The sequence below is a fragment of the Coloeus monedula genome (assembly GCF_965178545.1).
Source record: "Coloeus monedula genome assembly, chromosome: 21".
NCBI lineage: Eukaryota > Metazoa > Chordata > Aves > Passeriformes > Corvidae > Coloeus > Coloeus monedula.
In genome coordinates this window covers 1,335,689-1,348,093 of record NC_138801.1, presented here as the reverse complement: position 1 = coordinate 1,348,093, position 12,405 = coordinate 1,335,689, and the positions used below count along the sequence as shown (strand labels likewise).

Genomic DNA, 12,405 nt, shown 5'->3' with positions numbered 1-12,405 from the left:
GGGGGGAAAAAGAAGCTACAGTCAAGAGGAGGCAAAGTCACTTTCTGCTCACACTACTGAAAAACTTAAGAGGCTGTATTTCGGATGGAGACAGCACCCCTTTTTAATACCTGTCAAAATATTTCTACCTCTTTGTCAAAAAAAGGCCATGCTGGAGAATATTACAAATGCACAAGGTTTGGTCTCATGAGACTCCAGAGTCTTAAATCCAGAAATTTGTCAGATGCAAGGAAATAAGTGCAATAGTCAAAAAGCATACCAAATTGAGCTACAAGATGTAAATGATCCTTGAGGAGAGAGATTTACTCTGGTCAAGAGTTATAAATATATCAGTAGTAAAAGTAAAAAGCTAATGATATTACTTCAAATCAAACAAACAAACCATTTAGTGTATAATTTTAGTTCTTACTCATTTAACTCTATAAGTGATGCTCTGGAATTCCATCTTGTAATGAGCATGTAAATGCAGCAGGTGATTATATAAGAAAGAATACTTTAATTCCTGACTAACAATTTTAGATACTCCAGATATTTTTTATGAGATTAAAGAGACTGTAATTGTCTAGCTACTGAAATAAGGATTTTGCAGGTTTGAACATGTGACACTTTATTCTTAGACTTTCTGGTTAAAATCAAGAATCAAAATTGCATAATTACTGCTCCAAATTTATGGCTGCCTGTATAGTGATAATATTGTCTCCTATGTGTTAATGCAAACTAACATTAGAAAATTGCTGTGGTATAATTTACTTGTGAATTTTGTAGCTCCCTTACTGCTAAGGACAAAAATAATGACAAAACCCATAAATATATATGCTAGAATTCCTAACTGAATGATAATTTAAAAAATTAAAGTCATCTTACCCAACATCTCAAACCAAACATATAAGCATGTCAATGAGTTCAGCTTACTCTTCAGAGAATTTCTATTATTTTTAATCCTACTTTAACACCAAAAGGATTAAGGAAAACATTTCTAACCATGCCACAGGCCCACTTAGCTTAACTCAAGTGGCTTTAAGCCAAACCCCACACCTATTTAAACTGACAGAAAAGCTACCATTGCTTTCAGTAGCACGAGATCACACTCCTCAGTTTTACAGAGCACCTCTCAGGAGCAACAATGGTTCACAACTCATTTAATGGTAATTTAATTTGCCACCAGTTCCCAACTGATTTGTCTTAAGTAGCTGTTTTTTTCAGAAAACTACATTCATAAGTTATGAGAAATCCAAAGTCAGCTATTATTGTGCAATATAAACCAAACTTGCATAATTCTTGCTGTGCTACTCGAGTTGTGGTACAAAATCTGCAAATACTGGGGTTTAGCTACATTCCGACAGGCATGGTACAGGGTGAGGACGAAATGATACCCACAGAGCACCAGGAATGTATTTTTCCTTTCATACACATTGCTGGGCAGCCTTATCATACCCTCCTTGTTTGTGTCTTTATTTTTAGCACCATGTTTTCTTAATTAAAAGTTTATAAACTTTATATTTTTACAGCTAATGGTTAAAACAACAAACACCTTTTTAGTATTATGTTAGAACCCATGTTCAAATTCTTAAGTGAAAGCACTGTGCAACACAGCTGGCAGGAGCACGGGCTATATACCAAAACTTTCAGACAAAAAGACATCACATTTTGTATTTTAATTTTCCATGACAAACGTCCATTTATTTCTACGAACAGTGAAATTAAAGTAGCTTTCCCAAGTGAGAAACTCAGTATTAAAGGCTGCATTCAACAACCAACACCTCAGTATGAGAATGAAGTCATTGTTGGATGGTGAATATTTTATAACTTTTCAGAGGCATTAAGGAAACAAGTCACTATGAGACTTCATACAGTTTGCAAATACAGCATAAACATGATCATAAAATGTATATTCTGCTGTCCAATGTCACCTGTGCATTGCACTGAAACCCCAGCCCCTGCAATCCTCCACAGCACAAGAGCCTTGAACACACACACCAAGTTTTCCCTCCTCCCAAAAATCACTTACAGACCCATGGTAACTTATCAAGTGAACAAACAGATGCAATCAAAAAAAAATACATAGGACACAGAGGTACAAAATTACATAGTACCTCATTTATTTGAGAACTAGGTAATTTCAGAAGGAAATGCAATACTTCTTTGTAAACACAAACTTAGGAAGGAGCTGTATGAGAAAATAATACTTCTGTGATAAATGCTAGTTGTATGAATTACTTCAAATCTCTGATGGAGAAATAACTTCAGTATCAAAGCAATCAATATGAAATTCAATTTTACATTGAAATAAGATATTTCAAGTAAGTAATTTATGTACCTTTTATGATCAAAAATTGTGGTTTTTACCAAATTGTAACAGGTTTATGCAGAATAAAATTAAATCAAGTCCTTCTCCGAAGCTGGATGGCTGGAAATACACACTTTACACATTTACAGCCTATTTCAATTCTGTCAGGAGCATTTTTTTCTATACATAGGAAAATGCAATAGCACTTATGACAGAAAGTATCATTCTGCTTAAGAACTGAGCCATAAGACATTGCCTGATAATTAACTGTCTTGTAACAAGACTTAGTTGCTCAATTCTTGCAGAAAATAAATTATTAGCAGAAACCTGTAATCACTAATTCAATTCAGAAACTACAACTGAAGCCTCGATTAGTTTTCATATATTTAACTTTCTTGCCTGGTATTCCCTAGGTAGATACTATTTCTTCTTAGTATATGACAAACGTTTTGTTAAATCTCTGAAAGCTTTCCCAGATGTACATTGGTCATCTATTGTGTCACCAGTGAAATACAATCACCTCTGGAAAGGAACATGCCAACTGTTTTTACAGCACAATGCCATTCTGCTGAACAGATTGATAACGACACGTTATTTAAGATAAATAAATAAGAAATCCTTTCCGTCTTGTAACACGGAGTACAAAGGCTGCCAAGCAATGACAGCAGCAGGTTAACAATGCTCCTATCCTACCTCACCTGGCTGGCACGGAGTGCCTGGCACATTCCCTGAGACGTGCCCCGACAGAGGATTAACCCAGCACTGTAACCCAACACTCAATTTAGCTTTTTTTTTGCCTGCAGCTATACAGAAGCCAAAAGCTTCCAGGACTGCTGGCAACTCCTTTATTTCTTTCACTTCAGTCTGATGCAGCTACTGATACTTTTCTCTAAGCAATCTTTCACTCAAATGACTCGTTATTATACACTCATCAGAAATCTAACTGACAGATATGCCCAGGTTTCATGCAGAGTCTATCACAGTGTGTGTAAGGGATCCTGTGCCAAGCAGTTTAATATTCCTCATAGTTATCAATCTATTGCAAGAAGCAAGAGGCCCAACTACTGGATGTTTATTGGGGCTCCAGCACATACTGGTGACACCCCTGAAGGAGATGTGCCTCACCCTACCCAGTTACCAAATACTTCTCTCATTCACATTCCCAACCTGTCCCAAAAGGAACTTACCAACTTTAAAATCTTTGCCGGATTAAACATCCAGCTCAGAAAGGCAGACCAGAAAAGCCTCTTACTCAGACAGGCTCTCTCACTCTATATATGCTAAGATTGTTTTGAAAATTGTCTTTACACTACTCGGGCACAGTGTTCTGTCCAAAGTGGAAAAAGGCAGTTTATTAAGTGCTGCTCAAGGCAACGCTGCTTAATCACTCAGCAGACAAAATGCTTTCTCAAAAAGTCCAAGAATGAAAAGCAATGTTTACCTGGGTTTATTACCTCTGTTATTCTGGTGATTGGGAAAGACATGGGTTTTACCCACAGTCTTGAAAGACAAGTTCACACTGAAAGACTTTGCACAGAATAAGCCCTAAACTCTGCTGGCTGCACTAAATATTCTAACGGCTACATCTCCCTGACACCACTTTCTAGTTGGAGCATCTCACCTGCCTGATGACATTCTCATTTAGCAAAGTCTACTCAAAGCCACTGAAGCCCAATCAGCAATCACAAACCCAAAGATGGCAAACACAGATTGTGGATTCAGTGGGCACACAAAAGAAACTGCATTTAAAGTAAGCATCAACCTCTTAATACATTTAAGATAAGATCATCATAAGAAGTCATTTTGGATCATAATCTTAAAGCGATCCAAGCAAGGGTGATTGCTGCAGGGTCTGAAGGTGCAAGTTAGAGATACAGCCTGATCTGCTGCCAAAATACCTACAGTTTTCAATTCTACCTGTATTCGACTGTAAGAGTTTAACCAGTTTCCCAGGCTTTCATTTCTCTGCAGCAACAGTTGAGAACACATACACCAAAAATGTGCGAAACTCATGCCCACAGTATGCTTAAGGAAGGAAGGAAGGTTCATTCCTGAACCAACCAATTGCCACAGTGCTATCATTACAAACACTCATTATCTGCTTACATTTTCCTAAAACACATGGCTGAAAAGACATGGTTTCATCTATCCAGCCTATGGACTTGGGAACATGAAGATGTGTCATCACAAAAACTATGTCCCCTCCAGTCTTGTATTCAAGTTAAACAAAAGGAGTGAAAAGTTAAAGCCCAACGTAATCCTGAAGATCACTGTGTTCAAGAACGAAAAAGAATTGCTCAACAGCACCTGCTGAAACGGCTGAATAAAACAGCATCGACCTGGGTCTCTCCACTCTATAACCCTTCCATACACAGAGATGTCAGCATTCCCTGCTTGGCAATAGCTTTATTACACCTCTACCTGTGTCCAAGGAACTGAATTCTCCTGGAATGGCATATGAACGAACTGAGATTTTTAATATGACTATACCAAACATACCAACAGGGCTTACCAATAAATCGACCACCAGTTTTATGAAAACTAAAAAAAACCACTGAGGGCATGGACCTGCAGGCCCAGCACACCAATCACTTGCATCACTCTTCTCCTACTCCCAAACCCCTTTGCTAATACACTTGGGATATCTCCCAGCCAGACTGTAGTCCTTCCGTCAGCACACTCTAACCTGGGCAAATAAATGTGCACTCCCTCGATCCCTCCACACCCCCGAACAGGCGTCGCCTGTGCTGGCAATGAAGATGTTCCCAACGCAGCACCCCCGCCTTCCCTCAGGCCTGCACCGATAACATTGCACTGCCCTCCCCGCCTGGCCCTGAGAGCGGGAGGGGCAGGGGGGTTGGGTGTGGAGCAGGGTCGGCTCTCGTCCCTCTCCTGGGGCAGGGCCGGAGGGTCTCGCCGGGGTCCCGCCCGGAGTTGGGGTCGGACGGCCCGTCCTGCCCGGCCCTCCGGCCCGCGGGGCAGGGAGCGCTCTCTCCCCTTCCTTCTCCCTCTCCTTCTCGCCCAACCCGAGGCCCGCGGGCTCGGCCGGGGTCCCGCCCGCGCGGCCTCACACGGAGCGGAGGGAGGGCGGGGAAGTCAGTCCCCTTCTCGCTCTCCCGAGGGCCTGAAGCGGGGCTGAGAGCTGCGGAGGGCACTCACTTGATTCTGGATCCCATGGTCTCCGGGGGGCCGCATAGACCCGGGGCGGAGCGAGACACGGGCGGGGGCCGCAGGGCCGCGCTCTGTCCGCCGCTCGCCCCTCACTCCATCCCGGCCCGCGCCGCGGCGCCCCGGCCGAGTCACGGCGCGGGGGCTGCCGGGAGCTGTAGTGCGGCGGGGCCCGGGGCGGGCGGTGCGTCCTTGTCCGGGAGAGCCGTCAGGGAAAGGAGCGGGCTCTGCTCGTGGTGCCGAGCCACAGGAAAACAGGGAACGGGCAGAAACTGATGCACAGCAAGTTCCACCCGAACACAAGGGAGAACTTCTTCACTGTGCGACTGACTGAGCACTGGAACAGAGAGGGTGTGCAGTCTCCCTCACGGGGAATATTCCAGAACCGTCAGGACACAATTCTGTACCGTGTGGTCTCGTCACTGTCTGGACAGGGAGGTTGGACCATATACCCCGCTAAGGTCCCTTCCTACCCGACCTATCCCGTGTCTCTGTGACCGCGGCAGGGAGCGCCGGGGATCGGCAATGGCAACGCTGACGGGCTCCGCTCCCCTCAGGGAGATTCAGGCGGGACAGGCCGCGCTCCCCTCAGGGAGATTCAGGCGGGACAGGCCCCGCTCCCCTCAGGGAGATTCAGGCGGGACAGGCCCCGCTCCCCTCAGGGAGATTCAGGCGGGACAGGCCCCGCTCCCCTCAGGCCCCCTCAGGCACCCGCCGCGCTCAGCCGCTGAAGAGCGTCCCGGAGCGACCCCGAGCAGCAGGGCCGGGCCGGGACTGACGGGACTCACCCCGGTGGAGGCAGGAGCCGCCTCCCTGCCCGTCAGCGGGACGGAATTGTCAGGCAGCCCCGGACGGGGCCAAACCGCCTCACCAGCTTGATCCCGAGCCCTGGATATCCACTGATACCCAGGCCAGATGAGGAGCACGACGGCCCATCTTGGAAAGCCCCGTGCAGAGGGGAGCGGGTCCCATGGGCACAGGCCGGAGTCTCAGGCAGGAACAGGTATTCAATGTCCAGGGACTGCAGAAGTCAAAGGAAAGAGGCAGAGAGAGGGGCTGGGAGGGGTGCCCTGGCAGAGCTGTGACAGAACATTGTGCACTGTGGGGCAGAGAGACCAAAGCGGCTGAAAAGACAATAAAACATGACTAGAGAATATCTCAAAGCCAAGCAAGGTCATAAAGGGGACTGGAGATTTCTCAGAAATGGAATGTGGTCTGCTGAAAACATGTGTTACGTTGACTCAAAAATTGCAGATAGACAGCTTTTGAAGCATGTCGTGTTGGAGTTGGGAAGCAGGAACAAACAGGTACCCAACTATTTCATTAAACATGATTTACGGGAAGTTTTCAGGAAGGTTTGGAGCATTTCTAGTGTACTTTAGCAATTTTTAACTTTTTAGAGTTGGGGATGATCTACAGTGAGGAATGAAAGAATTGAAAATTTGTCTTAAAAAGGCCTCCAAAGTGCAAATCATTGTGAACGCCAAGTGCTTGGCTGAAGAACCTAGGCAGCTAGAAGGATGCGAGAGAGTATAACCTGTCTGAGATCATTTAATGTCCCGTTTGCTCCCCAGAGACTGGGTAGGAAAAATCATACCACCCTCATTCAAGTAATAAATTTAAAACATGTTAAGTACTATGCAAGAAGTCCTGGAAGATTTATTCACAGTTACAGTAAGTCAAAGGCGTGTTTGGGGAGATGAGGAGGAGTGTTTCTAGTACTAATTAGAGTACTTGAGATGAGGTGCTTCCACCGCAGGCTTCCACCCCCAGCCTCTGCCACAGGAGCCATGTGAAAGCTCAGACCTCAGTGCCCTGGCTTGTTCTGTGGTGTGATGCACCTGTCCCCAGCCCCAATCACTGTTTGATCTGTAGTGCTGTTCCCTGTCCCAGGCAGACATTCCTGTATGCATGTGAAGTAGCTTTGTCACCAAAATTACTGCGTTCAGACAGGGATATTCTAACCCTTTAAACATATCGGTGCACTAAGGGTTACACATATAACAATGAAATAGAGGTAAGTTCATAGAAATATTGTTAAAATTGGTTGCAAAAGCAAAAAAAATCCCTATGGTCAGTAATGAGTTAAAAAATAAGGAAGCTGGTAAAAACAATGCTGATGCAGTGTAAAATAACAATGTGGTAAAACCCCAACGTCTTAGGAGTGTCTAAGAGAATTTCTTACATTTCATCACTGTTACATTTCATCACATGTTCCTTTTTTTGGAACATGGATTGACATTCAATTTAAGAGACAGACTCACAATTTTAGTTTAGTTCTGTTTTGTGTAGTGAGCTTTTTAAAGATTTGGTAAACTTATTAATTTGAACAGATGTAGTAAATATTTAATGCGGACATGTATGCAAGAGTAGTAGACTGGTTTATATTTCATTGTTTTTAGACAGGACATGCTAAAGAATAAAAGGCTGGGTGATTCAAATGAGCAATTTAAGCCCTCTCACAGAGAAAATGAGTGGTTGGGAAGTATGCATTCACCCCAGTTTGGGGGCAACAAGATATAAAAGGTGGATTTCGAGAACTGGACTGGATAGCTGAGGTGTTGGATGAACTGATAGTGGCTGATAACTATCACATGTCGGGAAAAATAGTGTTTGGCAACTTCCTTTAAATATATCTCCGTGAACATCTATTTCGTAGTTGACTGATTTGTAGTGAGCGTGTTTTCTTACCCCGGGGAAGAATTATAATGGCAATCTCATGCTGGTATCTGCTCATCAACAGTTTCTCAACCGGGATCTTGTGCAGGTGTATCCCTGAACTTTTGAGCAGGAGATATTATAGTCACATGGGTCATGTGATAAACATGAGATAATACATTTGAAAAACAATATTATAGTGTATTTCAAGAAGAGGATTCCCTACCTCAAGTTCACAGTTAATAAAGACATGTTTGATTAATGAAAATAAGTGGGCATGTGTATGGAAAATTGTAAGGTTCCTTCCTTGCAAAAGAAGATATACTTAATAGGACTGGCAACATGCAAATTCAGTCTATGGAAACTCTGGTTTAAAAGACTGCCTAATAAAACAGCTGTGCGCTTGTAAATCTGGTAATGCTCAGTCAGAGGAAACCAGAAAGGTGAGGACAGGATGAGTGTCCAGAATTTCTTCTACTTAAACAATAGAACAGACACTAATATGGAATTTGTACTGTGCTTTCTAACTATTTTGTATGTATGAAGCAAGCAAAGTAAGATATATTCCAGAATCCAGGATACAGAACATGCTTGTACTCCCCAAATGCTGATAATACAATAGGAGAATTCATTCAAAATTTCAACTGAACAGACACTGAATATTTAAATATTTGTTCGAATTGTGAAAACTATATTTTCTGTGAAAAAGAAAATGGGGAAAAAGTGTTAAACATGACGTAGATGTTTCTGTTCAAGTGCAGGAAATTTTTCTCTCTATCTGCCTAATAGTAATTTCTGTTCCAAGCTGTAGAACTTTTTTCCCCTGCTTTACCTGGTGTATTTATGTAAATAAGCTGCTCATTAGGTACCCCGAATCCCATTTTCTGCAATTGTGTCAATGGCCCCCATGTCTGCAGCTGGCCCAATGGTTGATGTAATTGTGTCCCAGTGACAGGGCAGCAGAGACAGCGAAGCCCCCGAGGAGAGAGAAGGGTTCCAGCAATGCCTGCTGGCCTGGCCACGGAGGCCTGGGTGTGAGTGGCTCAGAATAGATGAGCTGATTAACTGTGAATCACCCTCCCAGAAGAGATGAAGCATTAATAGCAAACAAAAGGGAAGCAGAAGGGAAACTTCAGGCAGAAGAAAATAATCCAGGAATTAAAAGCTTGGTGAAAGCCCTAGGATGCTTCCAGATTGACCTGAAAGTCTAAGTTCAATACCATAGAAATAGAGGTCTGATACTCCAGGATGGATTTTGGTGAATGTAACTGAACCTGTATTTTAATATGTAACACACCCACAGCAACAAATGCACATGAGAACACGTTACTGTTTCTTCTCTGCCGGTGACAACCCTTCTGAAGCACAATGTAACCTGAATTTACTGGGGAGATTCTCCCTGCTACATTTCAGCCAATGGGAATGGCAAGGGAAAAAATGCTGACTTTAGAGATCAATAGTAAAGCTTCATCTAAAAGGTTATGCCTTGGAAGAGAATATCCTGCTATCTGACTAATATTGATTATAATGTTCATGTACATTTTTCCTAATTTCTTAGTGGATAAATATTAGGAAAATCTCTCCCCATGTTTATAAACTGATGGAAAGCTTATTAAAGATATTTTTTAGATGTGAAACGGAAGTTATTTCATCAACATAATTCTGTAATTCTTGTTGTTATCAAACAATGAGCCTCATGAGTTATGGATCAGGTCATTACAAACAGCTTCCAGAAGTGTTCACATATGTTGCTTGAGAAAAAAAGCCTGTTCTGAATGCTCCCAGACTGGGATTCATTGGGCATTGTTAGGATAGCTGGTTACCCTCAGAGACATTCACTTATGCCCTGAAACAAGAGAGATGTTTAAATCAGCCTATGTGCCTGTTTGTATGGATGGAAATGGGTTACATTGACTAGTTTTCCATTACAAGTTAAGAAACAGTAATCTGTAATTGCACAGAGTGAAACAGACATTTAGAAAATACAGAAGAAAACATAAGAAGAAAAACAAAAACAAACAAACAAAAAACCCACCAAAATTCACTTATAAGAACATAATCAAAGCGTTAAATCAAAAGCATTCTGTCTCCAAAACTGGACACTAGCAGATGTTTAAGGAAAAGTGTAAGAATGTGGAAATACGTAGAATTCTCTTGCAGCCTCCAATAAATTAGTGTGTTTTCTCAGCCACAGATGCTGCTTCAAAATAATAACTTTTGCAGGGCCAGGCAGTGGGCTCCACTTGGATATCGAGCCGAGCCATTGACCACAAGTCCATGTTGACTGTCACCAATCACCGCCTCATTTTCCACATGCCTCAGCACGGTTTCCGAGAGGTCTGCTCCATGATTTTGCCCAGCACAGCAGTGAGACCGATCATCCTGTCTTCCCGTCAGTGGGAACGTCACTGGATTGCCCTAACTTCTGAAATACAATGGACAATGGCTCAGCAACGTCATCCACCAGTTCTCTCAGGACCTGTGGATGCATCTCAGTTCCCATGAGCTTGTGCACCTTCAGGTTCTTTAGATGGTCTCAAACCTCATCTACTCTCACAGCAGGTGGTTCTTCGTTCTGCCAGTCCCTGCCTTTACCTCTGCAGTGTGGGCAGTGTGGCTGGAACGTGTGCCAGTGAAGATCAAGGCAAAAACATCACTGAGTACCCCAGTCTTCTCCATGTCCTGGGTAGCCAGGTCTGTGGTCTCCTTCCTGAAAGGACCCACTTTTTGCCTGTTCTTCCTATTATCAATGTACCTTTTCTTGTTGCCCCTGACATCCCGGGCCAGAACTAATTCTATCAGGGCTTTAGCTTTCCTAACCTGATACCTGGCTGTTAAGACAATTTCTCTGTATTCCTCTCAGTCTACCTGTCCTTGCTTCTACCCTCTGTAGAGGCTTCCTCTTAAAAGCTAAACAAGCAGTAAAATACCTTCCCTTTCAAGTGTTTGAAGTACCATACACTGAATGACCTTTTCATTTTCCATTTACAAAGAAATAAGAAATAACTATTCTTATTTCTGATACCTGTGATTATACCAATAGCTATAACTCAGGCCCATGAAATCCTTTAATGTAATGAGCCATGCTGGAGAGTCATTCCCCTAAAGAAAAGAGCTCAAGATGATTGACCTGAAATGGCCTCTTCATTTTTTAGTGAAAGGAGATCTAAATATGGCAAACATTTCCCTGTGCTACTGTCTCTCAACAGACATCTTCCTCATCAGAATCTCTTATGGTTAACAAGAATTGGTTATTTAATTTCAGGGGTAAACTAGCAAAATGTCTGTAACAACTATCTGGGTTTTGTCTTTAACTGTGCAGTGATTTTTCTGTCAGAAAAACCTTTTTTTTCCCTTTACTTATTTCCATTGTTTGCACAAGAGAGAAGTAGCCAATTCGGCATCAAGAAGTCAGTGCTTAGAAAAGTGTTATGGTGGAAGAGTGGGCACCCTTTGTTGGTTGTTTCATGTTTGGTGTGTGCAGAGACCATTTTTACACTGTTTCCTGCCAGCATCTTCCCCATAATCACTTTCATTTTCACCTGCTGGATCTGTTTGCCTGTATCATCTAACACAGCTCTTCTCTAATTTCAGAAATTCTTCCTGTTATAAATGTCTTAGGCTTTTACCTTTACCTTCACCTCAGAGCCCTCTCCAGCCAAAAACAGCAGTTTTACACCCAAAATATATCCATCTCACCATGAACATACCTGCGTGTGTTACCAAAGACACCAGGAGGTGGACTAAAGAAAAAACATTGGAAAGGTAAAGAAAGCTATAGTGAAACACCCCAATTTTCTGAAAAGCAGAAAACACCCACCTTTCCAAGGGACAGACGAAGTTCTGCAGCATTGGTCCCAAATTTTCTTTTAATACAGTTCTAACTAGATAGAATAGGCTTTGCAGTGTTTATCCTCCTTCCTGCAGTCTACCAGAGTTAACAGTACTTCTGTATTTTTGCTACCTGGTACTGTCTCACACACATTTCATTCTCCAAATTTTCACCCAAGCAGCTTTAAATTAACACTAGGTAGGTAATAACAGTAGGTTGCTTACTCAGTGGTTTGCTTTTCTCTGGGGCTTACAGACCCCTCCTTGCATGTCGCAAAAATCATCTGGCTCTGGCTTCTCGGAATGGCTCTGCCTTCCCAGCACAAACACTGCCTGCCTGGTTCTTGCTCTGAAGCTGTTGAAGACACTATTTCATCTGCCAATAATAAAGAAGCAACTGACCTAAGTTACTCTTCTCTGTTCACCTTGCTGTGATGGCAGAGTGCTGACTGTACCATTAT

The 12,405-nt window shown here is 42.9% G+C and overlaps 1 protein-coding gene across 4 annotated transcripts in view; it reads right to left on the bottom strand.

Moving 5' to 3' along the window:
* DENND1A (DENN domain containing 1A) overlaps positions 1 to 5,576 on the bottom strand; it is a 159,974-nt gene extending 154,398 nt beyond the window's left edge. For all 4 annotated transcript variants that reach the window (XM_082295358.1, XM_082295360.1, XM_082295359.1 and 1 more), the window contains exon 1: positions 5,447 to 5,576. In XM_082295358.1, coding sequence (XP_082151484.1) covers positions 5,447 to 5,463 — 17 coding nt within the window. In that variant the 5' untranslated portion in view covers positions 5,464 to 5,576. The remainder of the gene's footprint in view (positions 1 to 5,446) is intronic.
* Positions 5,577 to 12,405: the final 6,829 nt, after the last annotated feature.